The sequence below is a fragment of the Diadema antillarum genome, unplaced genomic scaffold, assembly GCF_040938485.1.
Source record: "Diadema antillarum isolate AM-2024a unplaced genomic scaffold, OU_Dant_1.0 scf00000231, whole genome shotgun sequence".
In the NCBI taxonomy this organism is placed as follows: Eukaryota; Metazoa; Echinodermata; class Echinoidea; order Diadematoida; family Diadematidae; genus Diadema; species Diadema antillarum.
In genome coordinates this window covers 1,763,028-1,784,771 of record NW_027271120.1, presented here as the reverse complement: position 1 = coordinate 1,784,771, position 21,744 = coordinate 1,763,028, and the positions used below count along the sequence as shown (strand labels likewise).

Below are 21,744 nucleotides of genomic sequence, written 5' to 3'. Positions count from 1 at the left end.
ATCATGCTTTTACATGGTAAGCCCAAAGTTGCTCTTGAAGGCTTTCTCACAGCTGTTGAGCATTGAAATCAACATAACAGTTTACTTTGCTGAACTTGAATACATAAGCTTCTCAAAGTAAGGAGAATAGTGCTTTATGCTTTTTTTTTTCATTGTAAGCATAACGAATCATTTCTGCTTCATGCCGACAAGGCGTAGCATCCATGTAACATCACACACTAGAAGTCAGCATTGAATATATAATTACGGTGCACGAAGTTTGAAATACTCACAAAAAGGGGCATGACATCTAAATACAAGTTCAAACATGGAAAAGAAGAAAATTGGTATCTGCCAGTTAAACAGTCAACATGTTGCTCAAACTGAACTTTGGATGACAGTCGACAGCACAAACTCTTTGCACACGCTCATTCCATGAACCTAAAACATTAACATCAATATCAGAAATAAAATATCAAGTAGAATATGAGTAGAATACTACAAGACTCGTGGGTACGGGCTGGATTTGGGCGGTCATGTGGCAATAATCATAAACAGTAAGTCTAGATACAATGATCTAATTTTTGTATCTTTATTCAATAATCATATAAAAAAGTTTGTTATCTTTTGACAGAACGTATACCCACAACCTCACAAGTAAAATTTACCCAGAATTCCTTTGCAAGAACATACCTAAAATGATGCCATCGATATGACCACCCCAAACAACCATTGCCAGACACACAGAAAGTTGCCAGCTTTGTTACATAAGTGACTTTAATTCAAATCGGTTGCCCTCACACCTTGATCTACTTGCAGTATTATTATGCAATATCAGATTTGGAAAATGGCTCATTGCCATGGAAATGCTTTGTTTTGTTTCGTTTTGTTTTTTATTCAAGCAGAAAGTTACATTTCTTTGCAAGATATCAAGCAAAAACTTAGATGCCTAGATATGTGAATTCCACAATGTCAAATTGTGTAAATTAATAGGACTATGATGAAAATGCCAAAGTTTTGCTTGATTTGAATATCAAGCAAAACTTTGGCATTTTCATCATAGTTCCAAAAAACACCACTATCCATAAAAGGTATCGATATAAGATGTGCAGATTAGTTTACAAGTAGACAAGTATTTTGACGCAGTGTCGATTCTTATGTTGAATTAGGAAATGCATATTAATATGATATCTCTTTATACATGTATTTACACTAAATATATGTACATTCATGTCTACATATTTCTATACATACACATGCACATATACATATATTCACATATTCATGTAAAATCATTTCTAAACGTGTACATACACAAAATGTATTTGTGTGTTCCATAACATAAAAATGTTACATTTTTTGAAAGTGTATTATTTTGTCATGGCTTCATAATAAAAGTTTAGCCAGAAATATGCAGTTTCCATATCTAGAATTGTATACATAAGAAGAGTTAACTTAAAGGTACGATCCGCTTTACACTGCCATTTCGATGACATCATTTACACAGGTTCCCACAGAAGAATTCTGGGTAATTTTTTTTTTTCGTTGGACACCGTCAAAACCTGTACTATATACGGGCTGAACTAAGGTTCGCCTAGATATATTTATGCGCTTAGAAACGTCAGTATTAAGAGCTATATAAGTGGTATTTATTATCATATTATCATTATGCAACATGTGACCTTTCTGTTTTCTGTTTTCTGTATTTTTATTTAGTGACATATATTTAATTGGATTTTTTGTTTTGTTTGTTTAAATCGGTTTCCTCAGATATAGTTGGTCTTAAAAAACATCCGTACTTTATACTTCCCCTAATCTGATTACTCACGGGACCTGCGGCTGTACAAGCTAATGCTTTTACGCAGGCCCCATCATATTTTTTCGCATTCGATGACTACAGTTTAATTCGCATGCATACAGACCTCGTGTTTATACCAAATCAAACTTTTGTACATTCTGATGAAGTCTCATCTAAATTATGTTTTGCATAATTTTCGTATTTATATACGTTATTGTGATATATGTGAGAAATATGAAAATAAATTGAAATGAAAAATGAAATTATATTTAATATTATTGTTATTATTATCATTATTATTGTTATCATTATTATTATTATTATTATCATCACTATTATTATCATTATTATTGTTATTATCGTTATCATTGTTATTATTATTATTACTATTACTATTATTACTATAATAATAATAATAATAATAATAATTATTATTATTATTATTATTATTATTATTGTTATTATTATTATTATTAGTATTATTATTATTATCATTATTATCATCATTATCACTATTATCATTATCATTATCATCATCATTATTATTATTATCATCATCATTATTACATCATTTCCTCATACCCCCTCCCACTCCATATCCTCACGGCATGTAGACCTGAAACGACTGTAGGATGGGTTGACGGCACATGGGACACTCCTTCACCCGGGAGGCGCAGCTGTGGCAGGTGGCCAGATGTTTGCAGGGGAAGAAGACCGTGTCCAGCTCATTGTCCAGACAGATCTTGCACAGCTGCTTGTCCAGCAGACTCTCCACTGTCTTGTCCATGGTCCCACTGGTCACTGCAACGGTGGACATGGGGAGGGGGGGGGGGGGGGGAGGGGAAGGGGAGGAAATAAGAGAGTTGAATGCATGCGACAATCTTTCAAGTACAATGTAATAGATATGAGACCGAGGAAGAATAGTACTAGATTAGAATCTGTATGTGACATGTGACCACCCAGCTGAAAATCCACAAAAAGTTACAGACATAGATTCTCTGTAAATGGACCAAAATATGTCATTTGAGTTGACTGACTCCAATTTTTACAGTTCGTCTTACCAGGGCCCTGTTATATGACGAGTTATAATTGATTACATAGTTGATTTCTAGGTTAAGTCTATGGCAGCCTGTGTGGTAAGGTAATTTTTATCGATTATATCTTTTGATAAAATGGGGCCTAGGGAAAGTAATCTTTTCTATATCCACTTTTAAGATTTGGCAGCTTAAAACAACTGAAATTGGGATCCGTTGTATTTATATAGCAGCTTTTCTGGACCATATTTATTTATTTTTTTGACAAGCACTGCTTTCACTGGAAAATATGAATATCTTTTCATAGACACTTCTGCACAGCATGTATGAGTGACCCTAATGCATTTTTCTCTCTTTTCTGTGAAACTTCACCTCCTAACCCTCCCTTACTTAAATTTATAGAAGGATAGTCAAATTCTAACAAGTTATATATCATTCTTAAGCTTAGAGCTTGCTCTTTTACACTAAGTAGAAAAGTGGACACTAATTTTGGTCCACTTTTTGTGGGTTTTAGAGGTGGGCGGTCACATGTGGTGTCAATGCTAATGTTAATATCTACATCAAAGTCAATGTCAATAGCCGGGTTCACACGTACAAAATAGCGGGATGACGATCGCGATGCACATCCCGAGTTTTTTTGCGAGCGTCCACACGTACCAAATTAGCGGGATAGCGATCACGATCGGTATCCCGCTAATTTGGCGAGCGTCCACACGTACCGAATTATCCCGCTAATTGCCGATAGAGACAACAGCTAAGCCTGCAAACTGGGTCACGCAGCGCCCTTCTCTATCACTGCCTGCGCGCACTTACCTTTGTCCATTGTCTTTTACGTGTCAGTGGTGTGGTTCGCGCGCTGTTGTTGTTGTGCTCCAAAGAGGTGAAGGACCTCTTCGCAGAGGCCTCGCTGTTTTGATGTGCGCATTGCATGATGGGATATAAAAACTCGAGATTCTAATCCCGACCGTTCACACGTACCAGCGCGCGGCCAATTATCCCGCTAATTGAGGAACCAGCGCAAGATTTCTTGGGATTAGCATCGCGATGCTTATCCCGCTAATTTTCGGGTTTTGTCTGTCCACACGTGCAAAAAACTCGGGATGACGATCGCGATGCAAATCTCGAGATTTGTATCCCGCTAATTGGTGAACGTGTGAACCCGGCTAATATTACATTGTGGATATGTCACATCTAGTGAAGACAAGGGCCTATAGTCTTCTCCTGCTCCTTGGAAGCACTTCCAGTCAAATGGGTGCATTGTGGGCTAGAGTATCAATCAATCCATCCAGGTTATGGTGGTGTAACATTATTTTGTGAATATATCTACAAAGGAAATTACTTGTTGAATCCTAGGGCAGGAGGAGAATGTCTCTGGTGAAAACAAACAAACAAAACAAAACAAAAACTCAAAGAGAATCTACAATACTGTCATTACCATTTATGAGCAGGGAAAAAAAAAAAGCTTCACCAGTGCAAAACTCCTACAGAATAATTCCTTCAGACAAATCAAGTCAGTCTGTCATTTTAACAATGGAAATGCAAGATACTGTATACGCCAAATATTTTGAAGGTTTTAATTTTCATGAATTTTGCAAGTCTGGTGCTATTCGAGAATTTAAAAACGCACAAAAATATCAACTCTGACCCTGACACGAATGTGACGTGCGTGCATACATTTCTCCATTCAGTACTGTACTCCCCAATCACAGATGTAACCGCTAGCTTGACTCTGATTCCCCGAGTCAAACCCCATGCTCACTACACTTGTTATTGTTACAGGGAGAAGGGCTAATTTGACAGAGGCTTGCCACTTACATGATTGAGGTGTGCTTCCCAGTAGGAGTGGTGATGGGGAAGGAGCTGCCCTCAGTGCCCCCACGGTCTCATCCTCCTCGGGATCATCATGGATGCTGAGTTCCGTCAACTTGTTAGCCTGATCGGAGGAAAGTCGATGGAAACAACAGACCAAAAAAAAAAGATAAGACAACAGAAAATGAGCAAAATATTGCTCCTGTCTAACATACATTGTACATAAAGCAGATCCTCCCAACCATTCTGACTAAAAATGAGGGATGATTTGGCTCAAAACTCGGAAAGAAATGACAGTTCCCACAGGAGTGTGTGGTCAAAATTATCAAGAAAAATTGGAAAGTCATACTGAAGCAAGAGTTGGGTACAGTCAAAATTCAGATTCTTTCCTCCAAATTCAGAACCGTTGGGAGGTCTGCATAAAGTGATGATGACGACGACTACGATAATGAAGATGGTGATGATGATGGTGATGATGATGAGGGTGGTTAAAAATGATAACAAGACTGATAATAGTACTGATGACGATGATAACTATTTAATAACAAATGCCTGTGGCACCCTTCAGGGCAGAGCATAGTACCAGTCAGTGCCAGCTGTGCAAGTCAGACATAAATGACAAAAAATATGTACCCCTTATCATGAATCATTATCAATCATCATTCATTATCAACCAGCACTATCGCCACTTTACATGCAGCTACTGTATGTCTCTATATTGCATTTAATGCAACAGAAGAAGTAGGTGGATTTGTTCAGGGAGAAATAAAGAAAATGTGGGGACACCGCTTTTTGCCTTCGTAGTATCAAGTCAAACAAAAATCTGACAAATTTACAGCAAAATGTAACGTAAACTGGGAATGTAATTTTGCTGGTGCTTATGAGTGAAACTGACCATGAGGGGGTTGAATGCTCGACTAACACTAAGTACAGCATAGATGCTAGTAACTGACAGTACTTGTATATGTTTGTATCAGTGGGTGTGTATGTGTGTGTGTGTGTGTGTGTGTGTGTGTGTGTATATACATATATAATATGTGTGTCTATATGATTGTACATGTGTATGTGTGTTGGGGAGAAGTAGATTTGGTTTGCTATGGTCCCATACCTGAGAACATGCTTTTGTTCATGAGACCCATACCTGAGCACTGACTATGCCTGACACCTCCGAGTTCTTCCTGGGGGCAGCCGCGTAGAGTTTTTCCTCGCTGCTGTCCGGGCCCGTCTCAAACCCTACCTTGCAGCTCTCGGGGCTGGTGTAGGAAGAAGCGTCGACGCCGGCTTCCTCGGCCGCCGTCACGGCGTCGAAGAGCTCCTCCGGGCTGGCGAACTCGCGATTCGTCTCCCTCAGGTGCTTGGCATTCACATACCGCACGAGGGCCTTGTCGAAACCCATCTCGATCACCATCAGCACCGTAGGACTCAGCATGATTTCGTCGATGGAAGCTACGAAATGATACATTCAAGGACTCAAATCTTATTGACATGGATCAGAGCTCCAGAGGAAAAAATGATGTGAGGGTTTTATTTTTGCACTCATGACCATGATGTTGATGTGATGTGCAAGGGAGTATCAAAGCCGCATCAAAGAGCATTGTCACAGGCAATCTCCTCCTCAGATTTGGCCTTCTAAAAAGACAAATTTCGTGAATGCTTGACTGAAAAATCATGCACAACTTCTCAAAATGAGCCTTGTTCTAAAAATTGTCTAATAAGACACACAGTACTAATGAAAGAGAGATTTAGCACAGAAGAAAGCAGAAAATAGAGGAAAAACACAGAAAAGAATGAAGAAAGTTTTATTTTTTGTGAGTGTCTACAGAAGCACTCCATGTTTACCTTAGATTTTAGCAACAATGGTGGTACACATATTAATAGATCAATATTGAATTGGTTCTTTTGCTACCCAATTTTATAGCCTGGGGAACGTACGATACATGAATCGAGATAAGAAAGCAAGCAATCCAAATGACTTACGAGTCGCACTTGCAGAAGTGTCAAGGTACTTCGGCTTGGATGGTGATCGCCAGGCTTCGCGCCTCTTTTTCGCCTCGACTTCAACGGCTGCTTCTGGCTCCATGCCCTTCTGGTATGCGCGGTGTGCCGCAGCCTTCTCCTCTTCGATTGTCGTGTCTTCACCCTTTAGTGACGCTGCGCAGCCCGAAGCACCCCCCAGCTCCCGCGGTCGGTGCAGCCTGTGCTGGTACGACGCCTGCAGGACATGGGGAGGCTGGTAGTTGAACTCATCAATTCCAGTGGGTGGAGACGCAATCGTCATGGGCTGCACGTGGCAACGAGAAAAACGGAAAACAATGACGGCCTGAACATTAAAAAAAAACAACTCTGCTGTCCATCATAATTTAGTTAGGGTCACCTTCTTTTTCTATCTATTCGATGATAAAATGCAAGGTTCACCTGAGAGATCATGGAACATAGAGAAACAAGATTTCAAAATAACTACGACTGTTGATCTCTTCTTCACGGTAGAATCACACAGGGTCCCTCTAATGAGATCACCATCACAACATGTTCCTGAAGGTATTCCATTTTAGTGTATTCCATAAATGTATGAAATTGCACACAACTATTTGTCTCCATAGTGATATCAGCAGTGTATCTGAGGGTTTCAGAATATTTTTATAGCCTGCCCTGGTTTTGCTGTCAAAAAAAAAAAGTCCTTTTGTGTAGTACCATAGTCTTGTTCTGAATTCTGCTCTAGTCATACATGTATGTATACTCAAAATGATATCTTTTATATTGATTGAAATTGCAGAACTTGTATAATTTACAAAAATATTGTCATGGCATATCAGCAGAAACATCCTTCTGCCAAAAAAAAAAAATGAGAGAAAGAAGAAAGAAAGAAAGAAAGAAAGAAAGAAGGAAAGAAAGAAAGAAAGAAGGAAAGAAAGAAAGAAAGAAGGAAAGAAAGAAAGAAAGAAAGAAGGAAAGAAAGAAAGAAAGAAAGAAAGAAAGAAAGAAAGAAAGAAAGAAGGAAAGAAAGAAAGAAAGAAAGAAAGAAGGAAAGAAAGAAAGAAAGAAAGAAAGAAAGAAAGAAAAGAGTGACTTGCAGCTGCAGTAGTAGACATGACTATATGAAGCTGTATACAACAGAAATAACATTTATTTTTATATCAACTTTTTCCCATATACACTTTGGCCAAATCATTGAATATTTCATCTATGAACTATACTTCAAGTGTATCTACATGTACAGATACACATATCTGCCAATTTACAAGCAGTGAAGTTGTTACAAATAGGAAGATAGACCAAATATTTTTGTATACATACCTATTAAAGCTCAATGAAACACAACTTTATCCCACAAAATGTCACTCCTCCCCCATTAAAAAAAAAAAAACAAACATTTTTGTCACAGATACACTATATTGCATTGGATATTGTAAGCTTTCTTGGATGAGATATCAGCTTTGCATAGTACAAATTGCTCCTATGTACATGTACACTTGTGCAATTACAATGGCCCACTCCTTTTGATAAGTATAGTACCTCATGCAAACAGATGCACCTTCCAGCATGCACTGTAATTTAGTTCATATCTTTCTTCTTTACACATTTAAACATATCCTCAGTTACAGTTGTAGGAGGTCAAAGTCAAATCATGGGTGTCTGTTGTAAACATTATCCCATCAATGGAGTACACATTAGACATGTCCATGCTTGAAAACTTGAAAACCGGACCTCCGGATGATTTTCAGACTTTTACATTTGAACAACTATAAATTAGCTAAACCGAGTACAAAGTTTCAGAATTTATAGTGATTGGGATGAGGAATGAGAATGTTTTCAAAATCTATAACAAATTGTAATGAACAAGGATGGTAACATGGCAGCCTCACCATAAGAATGTATGAGTTGGGGCTCAAGGAAGCAAAACAAAAGAAGAAGGCATGTATGGATTTTTCACAGGTGAACTTGTTGAGCAAGTGGTATTATAATGGAATTACACTGCTACATTTCTGAAATATATGAGGCTCTGATGTCAAAGATTTTAATTCATTGGTTTCTCTGCTCAAGGATCACAATAAATTCCACGCATCTATACATGGAACTGTCGATTTATGTACTACATGATGTGAAATTATGAAAATCGTCCGGAATGCCCCTTTAACAGCAGTTCTCCCTTGGAACTCAGGAGAGCTCTGATCTGATTGTTGAGTTGATTGAGTGTCGCAAGGTTATCTTTACTAAGAAAGACGAGAAACAAAAAGTATTAAAGATGAAACGCAATGCAGAAGCATATTTCTTTTGGGGCGAAGGGCAAGTCAACATTGACACAACAATGTGAACAATTTTATTGGCAGTCATACATCCTTTGGACTGCCATTAAGGCAGTATCAAAGATGAACAGGTATACCAAGCACCAGCCATTATTATGCCTGAATGCACTTTGTACCCGTGAGAGTGATATGGCTGTGAGCAGCTGAAAAGCAAAGATATCACTAGAAAACATTTGCCAACATGCTTGCATCACGTATGACAATGATATCCAAGGTCAATCAGCGGTCACAAGCAAAGCTCTCAGTACACTCTTTATCATTATTTGTCTCTTTATTTTTTCTCCTCTGAGTCTTCTTTGTTTACTTTTCATCCTTCTCCTTATATCCTTCTTCTCTTCTCAATAATTCTATCATCACCTCTGCCAAGGAAGGAGGAGGTTAAATGATCATCAGCGTTGGTTTGTCTGTTTGCAAAATAACTCAAAAAAGTTGTGTACGCATTACAATGAAACTAGCATAAAAAGTTGATACTGACACAAGGAACACCTCTTTCAATTTTGGTAGTGATCCAAGAATTTTTATGGATTTTTGAAGGATTCTTCATCTTTTGGCATATAAGGTAAATGAACTTGGGGTTCAAGCTGCGCATACTGGAGGTTTACATTTATTACGCGCAATAAAGCACATGCTCTGCTCGGGTAAGGCGCCGTACAATGACGTAAACAAAAAGGCTTCTATTTTTGGAACTGACTTGCTGGCTTGGCTGAGGTCTCTGTGCTCTCCACATGCTTTTTTTGTGATTTACATCATTTATTAAGTCACATATCCACTGGGAGGGCTTCCTTCACCAGTGGACACAGATATATGCTGTACCGTATGTCCCCACAAAAATTACAACAGGACCCTCTGCAACAAAAACTTTAAAAACACTAAATCAATCCAAATACAATTTCAGGGTATGAAACTATCACTTATTACCCACATCTTACAGAGAACCCCATTCAAATTTGCTTCAGTGGTCAAAGAAAAATGAGAATTTTTGTAGAGCATGTCAAAAATCTCTTCCTTCCAAGTTCTATTGTGTTCACACATTAATATGCAGTTCCGAGAGCATCCAAGTGCTAAACTTGGAATAATAAGACCCATGACGTGCTTTACAACAGCCCACATTTTCTCTGTGATGACTTACCCAAATTGAATGGGATTTTCTGTGAAATATAGCTAAAATGTGATATTTTAAGACCCTGGAATAATATTCAGTTTAATTATATCAAAAGTTATCAATGCGGTAATCAGATGATTTGTGTGTTTGTTTGTTTGTTTTTTTTTTTTTGGGGGGGGGACATACTGTATGTACATTGTAAATAGATTTTACAGGCAACGAACAATCAACAGGATATCAAACCTTGCTTGCTGGAAACATCGTCCCAGGGGGCGGGGGGTTGACCCGCTGCACCTCGGCGATGAATGCCTGTCCTCGCTGTTGGATCAGCCACTCACAACGAGGAAACCACTTGGCGTGCTCTGACCACGGGTCGTCATTCGGCTCCCAGTTCTTGAGGCCGCCATCGCAGTAGAAACACTTGACCTCGTCTGTGCTGCCTGGTATTCAAAGATGGAAGCATCAGGATGAGATAAAGTTGAGGAAGAGTGGATGTTTCCCTCGCCCCCACCCCGACACAAATACTAAGAAAGCTGGTGTGTGTGTGCGTTTTTTTTTTTCATGAACTTTGCAAATCAATATTGGGCAACAAATTGAACAACAAGCGAAAATATAGCCCCCTGATTTTGACTGTATTGAATTTGAAAGTATCATCATGCTCACTCTGCGACATTTGGCACCTTCTGTGCTGGGGCGAAACTGTGGCCACGGGTGGCCATATACAAAATACACATGCTATTAAAGTGTTTATATCCAACGGTATGCATCTCTCCTATCGACAAACCATGTCAATGAAACTAGTAGAGTTCTGTTCTCTACTTTGTGTTCTTCTACTTCATTTTTGTAATAGTCAAAAGTGAACATAACATGGATTTTTCTCTTGATGGAAAAAAAAAACAACTGTCGTTCCATGCACTGCTAATCAGTAATGAGGTTTTCAAATACATACCGGTGTAAAAGAAGCCCGCCCTGGCCAAAAGTCGGGGTGTGGCCTGTATCCTAAGATACCTGGGCCAAGTGTCAAACGTTCTCATTCTTCCCCCCTCATCAACAAGATGAGGATGGCGGCAATTATTGAGAGGGCCCAGGTGCGCCCTCAGCTGCCCAGAACTTTGCCTCTGTAGAACCAGCCCCGCCTGGATCTGCTCAGGAGTCGGCGGGGCAGGCGAAGGAGGTGCTAAAGCGGGCGGCTCCAGCACGGGAGCAGCAGCAGCGATCGGTTTATTCCCAACGTCCAGGCCCAGCACCAGTGGGCAGTTTGGAAAGTTTGTCCTGTGCTCTATGGACGGCACGTCCAACGGTTTCCATCGGCTGATCTGTCCATAGCATGCAAAACACTGAACAGTGTCGTTCTCACCTGTGTAAAAGAAGCCCGCCCTCGCGAGGTCGCGAGGCTCTATTGGATTCGTTCTCGGCCATTTCTCAAATGACTTTAATCGTTCATACTCGTCAAAATTCCTTGACATTTGGAAACCACCTATATCAAATTCTGTTAAATTTTCGGGCTCTGGAGAATGCCGGCTCCCCCGACTTTCTTTCCTTGGAGCCTCATCATGATTAACTTCTACACGTTCTCTCTCTAGCAACGCTTCCTTCTCCTTTGCTCTCCTTTCTATATCGCGCTGCGACTGTTCCAACCGCTCACTAAGTCTCCGCTCAAACTGCGTATTGTCCTTGGCGCCGATTGGAACATTTTTGGTGTCCGTCTTCTTCACAAATGGACAGTCAGGAAAATGTCTTGAATGCTCACCCATTGCCGTGTCTCCGTAATCAAACTGTTCTAACTGACCGCCACATGCAAAGCACTTCACCTTATCGCCAACACCAAGATAGTAGAAGCCTGCTCTGGCGAGAAGCGTAGGCTGCAAGGGGTTATCCTGGGGCCAGTTTTGGAAAGTGCACAGTCTGTGGCTCTCATGCGCCATTTTACTTGTGTCCCATTTGTTGCCATACCATCCTTTATTCTGCCTGCCGTCGGTGACCGACATTCCGCGGACACCGGTCGCGTTATCTGTTTCATCCTCATCAAATCCATCTGTTTGCAAACTATTAATCATTTCCAAGGCTTCTTCGTAAGAGTACCTATCCGGAGTTATGTCATCTGACAGTGCCTTATATTGCACTCTCTTTCCATTGAACATGATATGGAAGTTTTCCAATGGCGGTGGTGCAGCTGCTGACAACATGTCTGCTCTGGAATTTTCCTTGTCCAAGGGCTGTGCAGGAACCAAACCTCATAATCTTCCTCCACCCTGGGGCCTGCGTCCAATCGTAGCGTGCATTAACCCTGTGCAGTTGTGCAGCTGTAGTTTGTCAATATCCTGAAGGATGAAATTTGAAAAGGTGTGGTCAAATGTTCAATAAACAGTGTACTGGTATGACACAAGCAATAAGGCAATTCCTCTCATTAAAAAACTAAAAGAAGCAACAGCCCACCAATTGGACCCTCCCCCTTCCTTTGCCTGGCTTGCGACAAGAGTTCCATCAGTGATCTTACATGTACAGTACCAATAATGATCTCTATCAGCGGGGTGTACAGTACAGTGCACATAATGTGACATGTTTGCCTCTTCAAATTCCGAGGACCATGCAATAAGAATACCATCAATATCTCGTGCAGTGTTGCTGGCAAAGGTCACAATCAGAGGTTAGATGAATGCAACTGTTTTAAACACACATTTTATACAAACAGAGAATGGTCACAAGTGTGATGGTACAAGATTTCACACGGGGTGAACCACAGTACAATATGTCCAAAAAAAAAAAAAAATACAATCAGATTTTTGCATTGATAACACCCAATATGATTAAACTGTCCAAATGCTAACCTACTTCAATTTCTTAAAATATAACATCTTACCTCTATTTTGCAGAGAACCTCATTCAGTTTGGTTAAGCGGTTGCAGAGAAAAAAAGGATTGTTGTACATCATGTCATGAATCTGATTCTCCCAAGTTTAGCACTTGAATGCTCTTGGAACTGCTTATCAATGTGCAAACACAATAGACAGAACTTGGAGGGAAGAGGTTCTTGACTTGCTCTACAAAATTCCTCATTTCTCTCCCATTGACCACGGAAGCAAATTGAATGAGGTTTTCTGTAAAATGTGGGCATTTACTTATAGTTTCATACCCTGAAATTGTATTTGGATTGATTCACTATTTTAAAAGTTATCATTGCGGAGGTCCCGTTGTAATTTTTTTTGGGACATACAGGTGTACATGTATGGTATAGATAGAGGCGCTCTATTCAATGTTGGTTTTTCACCCAATTTTCTCAAACTGAAATCTTGTATACGACTACAATGTACATGTACATGTACAATGTATGTGAGTGCAATCAAAATACTGTAAACAATTAAACATTGGTGCTTAAATATAGATTCCACTCTCACATGTTAAGGTTCCTCGTGTGTACAATTTTCGGGACACCAAATCTTACACAAGGAACTTAATTCTTGAGATCTATTCACTCATGGAATGTGAATGCAATTGCTAACGGGCCTACAATGTACAGTACTGTACCAGCTAGTGGTACACTAAGTTTATACCTCTAATGAAAAAGATCTTGAAGAACTCCTTTTGCTTGGGGACTTATTAGCCAATGCAAAATACACGGTTTTACTTGATACTGTACTAAATGTACAATACATACAAGTATGTATTCATGAACAGGTACTTTTACATACTGTATCTCAAAAGCCTAGCCTTCCAGAAGATCTGCTCAATAAAGTTCTACAGTGTAATACTAGTCTCTCAGAAGATTCTAGCTACAGTAAGACTTTCCTATAAATTTTACCAAGTTGTATTGATCATCACGAGACATGCTTTGTTTACAGTTTGACCCCACAGCCTAACAATCTGCCACAAGTGGCAAAATGCCAAGTTACAATATGTATACACACCGCAAACAAGTACAGGATGTACACGTACACACGTACGGTACAATCAGGGAGGTGGAAGAGAATGCTACATCGTACATATGTATCAAGGGGGGATTCCCCTTTTGTGAATTCTTCATCTACCATTTTTGGAAACAAAGACGGAGCTACCAAGTCTCACGCATTCTGAGTGAGACTCAAGCATTTAGGGGCCGTCTCACGATTTCACGCATGGCACCCATTTTTCTCACGCATCGGGCGAAGTCTGCAACTTTGGCCTATAATAAGGAGCATAGCTAAAAGGATTAAAGTAATAGTTGCAATTGAAGGTACATTTCCCTTTTGTCTTTCAAACTTAGAAAAAATAGTAACGTAAATATGCATGCACCTGGTCGCACCATTAAGAGCTAAAAATTGAAAAAGCTCCCTACCGTGGGAGGCCACAGGGAGCAAAAACTCCTCCCACACCCTCGCTCGCACGCACATTCGCGCTCCGAGATGCCGAGTCATGAAAGTCTCACTCATAAAAATTTTTTGAACTTGGCATCCCTGCAAAGACCGTGTTCTCCATCATTCTAGCATAGTCTACATTGAACACGGGTGTACATTATGGCATCACAGGTTAATCAATTATACACTGTAACTTGTATTATTTGCACAGGAGTAGGCAATCATCACACACTGAACTACATGTGTACTGTATTCTATTAAAAGTTTCCTTAAAGGCGAAATCCAGTCCAAATACGCATTTAAGTTAGTCTGATAAAAAAGAGTAAAATATTGTGAGTTCAACTGTAAAAACTTGACTGAAATTGGATGAATATGACATTTTGCAGTTTTGCTAATTTCTGCAAAACAGTTCTTGTACAGTGGATATGCAAATGAGTGAGCTAACCATTGATACCCTCTGACAATTTTCAATTAATTGGTGTATAAAAAAAAATGAAAATGCCATGTTTCTGTCATTGAAGTGTAAAACATTGCATTTTCATCATTTTATTTATTATATTTTAATATCTTACTCTTTCTTATCAGACTAATTTATATTTGGACTGGATTTCCCCTTTAATAATGACATGAAACCAGCAAGAAACCCATATTTGGAAACAGTGACTTCTACATAATTATGTACAGAGCTCCTACATTGTATCATTCTAGCAGCCAACATTGTAGGCCTACAATGTACATACACGTAATAATCAAATGACATGAAATCAAACCTTCATTACATGAACATTACTTTAGGAGAAAATCTTTGAACAGGGAATCAAACAATCTCAATATCAATTATAACTTACAATAATAGGCAATTATCATGCACTTCATTATTCTATAGTTCAATACTGACATCAAACCAACAAGAAAAGCATGCAAGTCTACACATCTCCCACCAAATCATTGTAGTCCCGTAATAAGCAAGCGACTTGGAAGTGAATAATCTGTTCATTTGAATTTTCAAGCATGCACGCTTTTATATTCTTTTTTCTCTCTTTCGATCTACAGATGTACGACGAAAATATCAGTTACCACTGCCCCTTTTAATCTGTGTAAAAAGTATCCCTGCTATGTGAAAACATAATAAAAGAGAAAATATGATTTATATTCAGGCTTATTACATTTCCAGTCTGATATTGATAATATACTTAAATTGCCATTCTGTTCTTCAGACTTTGTACAAAAAAGAAAAATGACATGTGAGAACACACTTCTAATACATGTATAGCAGTCCCATGAAATACATAATATCCATGTACTCATCCCACACAGCGCAATATACATGCACTCACATTCATTAGTTATGCAATTTGTATGATGCACATCCGAAATTGGTCTGACTAGGGACCCTTACACATTTTGTAGCATGCGATGAAGGCCCGTATTACACGTAATGGGGTTTTTCCACATTGCTGTCACCGCGACACAGTACTTACAACTCAGCATACAGTTAAAATCCACCCTGAGCAATCAGCACAGCTAGCTGCTTCTGCTGTACAGCAAGCGCACTTGAGTTTTCAGTGTAGGCCTATACGTACAACATGCATACTCCAAAGGTGCAGTAGCACAGACACACTAGATGCAAATTGGAGAAGATTATGACTGCAGTACATATGAGTTCACTTGGCCCCAGGTTCAGCCTCAAAGTATGATGATGTAGCCTATTTCAGAAGCCCTCAACTCGTTGTTGTTAGCAGCAACAATTTACGGTGGAGCCAAGTGAGCTGCATGATGCCAGCACATCAGCACGAGGCTTCTCTTGTTGGTGGCTTCTTGATCAAACCTTGACTTGTATGATAACCATCTGCTCACTGCACTTTACTATACTCATACAACAAAAGGGTCTCTGACAAAGGCTACATACAACTGTACCAGTACTGATATTGAATAATATAACAGCTGCCGCTCCTAATGAATGCAATGCATGCATACATAATATGCATGTACAATCTGTATTGTAATCACAGGGGCCACAAGTCAACAGAAAGAACCTCTACACTTGCACATGCTATATAACATTACATACAGTGTACAAATAGGGCATGCTCTATGATGCGCTACATGTACATGTATATTGAAGAACAACAATTTACACTGTACTATACAAATGTAGTTGGTTATCCCGAGTACTGTTTTGTTTCACCGCTTCAAAGGCGTGGGGTGTTATTTTCCCCGCACTCAGTTGTGCCATACTCTGAAGTCAACACCCCTACCCTCTATTACCAATACATGATGTGAAAAGCATGTAGCAGGGTAACTACAATGTAATACCGGTGATGCTTTGACATGTATTAATAACCTACATTGTACGTAGGCCCCTATCATTGTTTTGCTGTTGCTAATGTTAACCTGTTCCTTTTAACGGGAACCTGTGTTAGTACAGGTTTCCAAAATGAAGACAAAGAATGGCTGCTTTCGCGTCATAATTAAATGCATGTTTCTTTGTGTATGATAATGTCCAGAAAATGGGTTTGATAAAAACATAAGGGTTAAATCTACATGTATAGCATTTGTTCTCTTTCTATTGGAAAATGCATATACCACAGTATTATCTACTTGTTTTTGGATTTACATATTGATATGTATACATTGTACAGTTTGCACTTTCTCTGCTTTAAAATTTGTATGAACATGTACCTTGTAGCAATCAAAGCTGAGCTTGGTGGATTTCTGTGTTCGCTGACACCAGTCTAGAGTGCCTGGTTTTGTGTAGTACAACAAATGAGTACATTGTATGTGAGCCCATCAGCGCCACGCTCTATTCATACCTTGCACCTGATCAATATCTTCATTGTTCGACGGCACATTATGTAGTTGAACTTGGAGAGGGGATACATGTACATATTGTACATGGTGGATTTCTAACCTGTCCATTCTCTGTCGACAGGCAAAAAGAATCTCATTTGGGGGCATTGAATGCACTCAGAAAATTGCGGAAGTAACAGTAAATAGGTTTTTCAGTGATATTTGGATGCAGATTGTATCTTTAGATATATTCACATCCCTAGTGAAGAACAGAAAACCACTGCACATAGTGTCATGCTTGCATTTTTATTCTTTACACACGATGCTACACTACAATTATGTACATTGTACAGTGTCAATGTCTTGGACACCTACCATATCATACAATATGTACAATAATTTGGTATTCTCTAACACTTGCAGTCACATTTTATTTGCATACAATACAAACTGTACAACACATACAATGTACGTTTACATACTGTGTACAATTTGTATGAGACTGTGTGGTGGTTTTTTTTTTTTTTTTTTTAAAGAGCAATCTTTCTATTAAATACAATGTACTCTGTACAATGTAATTTGTAAATTTGGGATCATTGGAAAGCACATTTATGGGAAGTTGTGTGGGTTTTTTTCAGTTATTTTAGGACACCTACACTCCTGTATTTTCTTGTAGAAGCTTGATAAGTTACATGTACAGTGTACCGGTATGTCCCAAAGGCTCTGCTTCATTTCTTAGAACCCTTCACATGCTCTTTACTTTCAACTCAATTATCTAAGAAAAAGCTCTTGAGAAGATACTTGTATTACATTGTAAATGCTACTTGAAAGTTCGTTTTGGTCATAAATTGAATAATGTGTCAATAGAATGTGAAAATTTTCAGCTTAAACCTGATGGGCCCTTCATTGTGGTTTGCTCTGGAGTCTGACAATTCATTTTCACTTTTATCATTTTTGTTGTTGTTGTTGTTCTGTTCATTACACAGATTGCATCTTGGTGAGATTAAAGCATTTGAATAGTAGGCCCTGAACTTCAAAGCCTCTTTTCTTATTAAACACTCAATTCCAAGATGTGTTCTTTCTTTCCATTATTTGTAAGTGTACATTTTGTAGGTCATACATTGTACCTTGTACACCGTGTAGGTTAGAAAGGTCCATACAGTACCGGTATTCTGTACATTATGCATCGATCATTAAAGCTTGGAGTAGCCTGCCCTTAACCTGAAATTCATGTCTGGCAACTTTTTGGTGGTTTTGTGATGCAGGGTCACAATACATACATGTACAATCAATGCTTTATCTAGGCTTTCAAACTACATTGAACAGTATGCACTATGCATCGATATGATGTGTATCAAAGACCCCGTTTACAGTGCGGGGCTGGGCCGAGCCGCGGCCAAGCCCAGCCTCAATTGCGAGGCCGGGCCCCGCAATTTTGTCCGTTTACACTGCCGGGCTAGGCCGCGCTTTTGATTCAAACCTCTAAATATTTTGTCATATTGGCGCTCTGCTTGTAAACAAACGCAATTTGGTATTGTCTGGTTTTCAGACCCTTTGCCGAATGAATTCTGTGGCGACGAAGTCGCCGTTCGGGCAAAGGCCTTTGCCGAAGGAAAAAATCCTTTGCAGGACAAAACCACCACAAAATAGACTAGTTTTCGACGTTGAGGGGGTTAACATCCTGAATAGCAAAAGATACAGGCAGAGGATTTGGAAGCCAGACCAAAATTGGCCGCGCATTTGGCCCAGTTTGTGTTTACACAAAGAAAAAGCCGGGCTTGGCCGCGGCTGAGCCGCGGCCGAGACCACCTCCAGAGCGAGGCCAAATGCGAGGCCAATTTTGGCCTCGCATTTGGCCTTTTGCGCGTTTACACAGAAGTGGGGCTGGGCACGGCCGCGGCCGAACCTCGCACTGTAAACGGGGTCTTAGTTTTCCTTAGAATGGATACAGAATGTACATGTTGTAAGTAATATTTAGCTGGTTTTTGTTTTTGTTTTTGTTTGTTCTTTTAAGGATTTTTTTTGTTTATTTATTTTGTTTATTTTATTTCATTTTTTGTTTCATTTTTTTTTTTTTTTTTAGGGGAGAGGGTTGGCCAGTTCACAGAATACCGGTACTAGTACTATTGTACATAGTGTATCATTGGACATATTCACACACAATTCCAAAATAAGTACATTGTACGTCTTGCACGTTCATTGTATGAACATACACATGTACAATGTACATGTAGGGCCTACTTGGTACACTTGGTACACATTTTGTAGAGAGAGAGAAATGACCTATACTTTCTGCAAATTTCTCAAAAATATTTGCACAGCAAAAAGTCAGCAATTATAAGATCTCTTCCCACCTCTATGCTGATACACTGCTTGTACTGGCTTTTTATACTGTACAGTGTGTGTACTTCTTAATCCAACAATATCTCAGTGATAATCGATAATTTAAAAACAATGTAGAATTCAAACTTACGTGGCAATTATATGGAGGGCGACATGGGATAGAGGTCAGATTCAGACTGTCCTTCTAATGCTCGATATAAGTGGCATCTTCATAAACTTATTCACAATGCAGTGCCCCGTTGCTGCAACCTTACATGTAAGGACTACCAGGCAAAACCTGGTCGCAACTGCCAATTTGGAAAGACTTCTTTGTACCAGGTACACATATGTACAGGATTGATCAGATTAAACGGAAAATCTTCACCTACACGTGCATCTCATTCTATCCTGTCAACACAACTTCCTCTCTGAGTCACACATCCGTGCTATGCACAAAATCCTCTTAAATCTACTGACGTCAGGGAACTACATTACAAGCATTGCACACATTTCCTAGTTCATAATGGGGACGAGTGGGAGCACTAAGTGACAGAAAATTAGGAATACAATGTCTAGATAAGAAACTGAAACATGAGCTAACATTACTCACATCATTAGTCTCATTTTGGTATGATGGCAAAATCAGAGGCTGATGAAAGTGCTACCTTTAATACAAAATCTTATCCTACTATACAAAATGTAAACTGCCTCATGAAGTAGTACTTATTAACTCTGTTGATTTTCCCTAGACCTCAGTGTCCTGTTATGTAACCATACATACAATACAATACGTGTACTGTACACCCTCGTACACATTACAAGTACGGCACTGAAGGGTATACACTGTACATACAACATTGTACAATATTAAATGGGTTAGTCAAATACCGGTTAGTGATTGGCTAAACAGAGTCACGTGATGGAGGTACATTCGTTATGTTCGCCCATGGGCGAACATTCGTGGTAATGTTCTCCCATGGGAAAACATTTTCACGTAACAAATGACAGAAGGCCTAGGACCGCGCGCGCACAGTGAATTTGGCTCTGCGCGAGCGAGCGATCGAGTGCGTTGTGCTGCATGCTGGTGGTTGCAAAGATCGTACACTGAATCTCTTATGATCTTTGGTGGTTGACGTTGACGTATTTGACTAACCCATAATATAACAGATGATGACTTTTGTTGTCCGGAACATGTAGGCCTACCAAACGTTCCACCCTCAGGGTTTGAAATGCTATTTCGGGAGGCTATAAGTCCCTCAATAGCATTTCAAACCTTTTTTCGGGTGGAACATTCGGTATGTTCCCTCCCGTGCCAGTCATCATCTACATGTATATACTGTACACTGTATGTTACCAACAAAAAGTGTATAACTTGCATAGCCTGTATTTATTTCAAACAAAACATATCGAGACTCTAAAAAGAGTTTACTATGGTCTATGGATATGTGTGGAGTTAACACACAAGTGGATCATGTTACCACACAAGTGTATCATCTAAATAACACCACAAACGAGTGTGATAACATTTCTTTTCCTTGCAGAGCTACTATAAAGTCTCACGCATTCTGCATGAGACTCGTGCATTTAGGGGCTGTCTCAGGATCTCACACATGGCATCCATTTTTCTCATGCATTGGGCCAAGTCTGCAACTTGGGCCTATTAGTATTAGCCTATAACAATGAGCATAGCTCAAAGGATTAAAGTGATAGTTGCAAATGACGGTATTTTTCCCTTTGTCTTTCAAAATAAGTAAAAAATAGTCACTTAAGCATGCATCTGATCACACCATAAAAATTGAAGAAGCTCCCTACTGTGGGAGGGGGGGGGGAACCCCTCCCACACCCTCGCTCGAGCGCACATTCACACGCCGAGATGCCAAGTCATGAAAATCTCACCCATAAAAAATTTTTGAACTTAGCATCCCTGTCCCTTGCCAATGCTATACTCTCCCCAAATGTACAGTGTGTAAGGTACACATATGGATTCACAAGTGAATACAGTTACAAGTACAAGTTGAATATGCACACTGTGTATCACTGAAGCTTGCCACTGCAGGGCAACTTCTGCTGTACAACACGTCTTTGAAAGAAGCTCCGTGTACTAAATGAACTGTACAAAACTACAAGACATACATGACTGACTTCATATTGATGGCGCATTTGATGGAAGCAAAACCATTTGAAAGGGACACATCGTATGCACAATACAACTTATGACTGTGAAGGCAGGCATTCATAACGAATACGAAGTCTAAAAGAATAGAAACCAATACCAC

At 39.4% G+C, this 21,744-nt stretch overlaps 1 protein-coding gene across 1 annotated transcript; it reads right to left on the bottom strand.

Annotated features, from left to right (window-relative positions):
* Positions 1 to 2,285: 2,285 nt before the first annotated feature.
* LOC139724810 (E3 ubiquitin-protein ligase XIAP-like) lies at positions 2,286 to 12,372 on the bottom strand. The gene is made up of 6 exons (XM_071635932.1): positions 10,976 to 12,372; positions 10,270 to 10,466; positions 6,598 to 6,901; positions 5,762 to 6,066; positions 4,627 to 4,744; positions 2,286 to 2,578 (listed from the first exon to the last, which is right to left on the bottom strand). Exons 1-6 carry the CDS (start codon positions 12,210 to 12,212, stop codon positions 2,379 to 2,381), a joined length of 2,361 nt encoding a protein of 786 aa, XP_071492033.1. The 5' UTR covers positions 12,213 to 12,372; the 3' UTR covers positions 2,286 to 2,378.
* Positions 12,373 to 21,744: the final 9,372 nt, after the last annotated feature.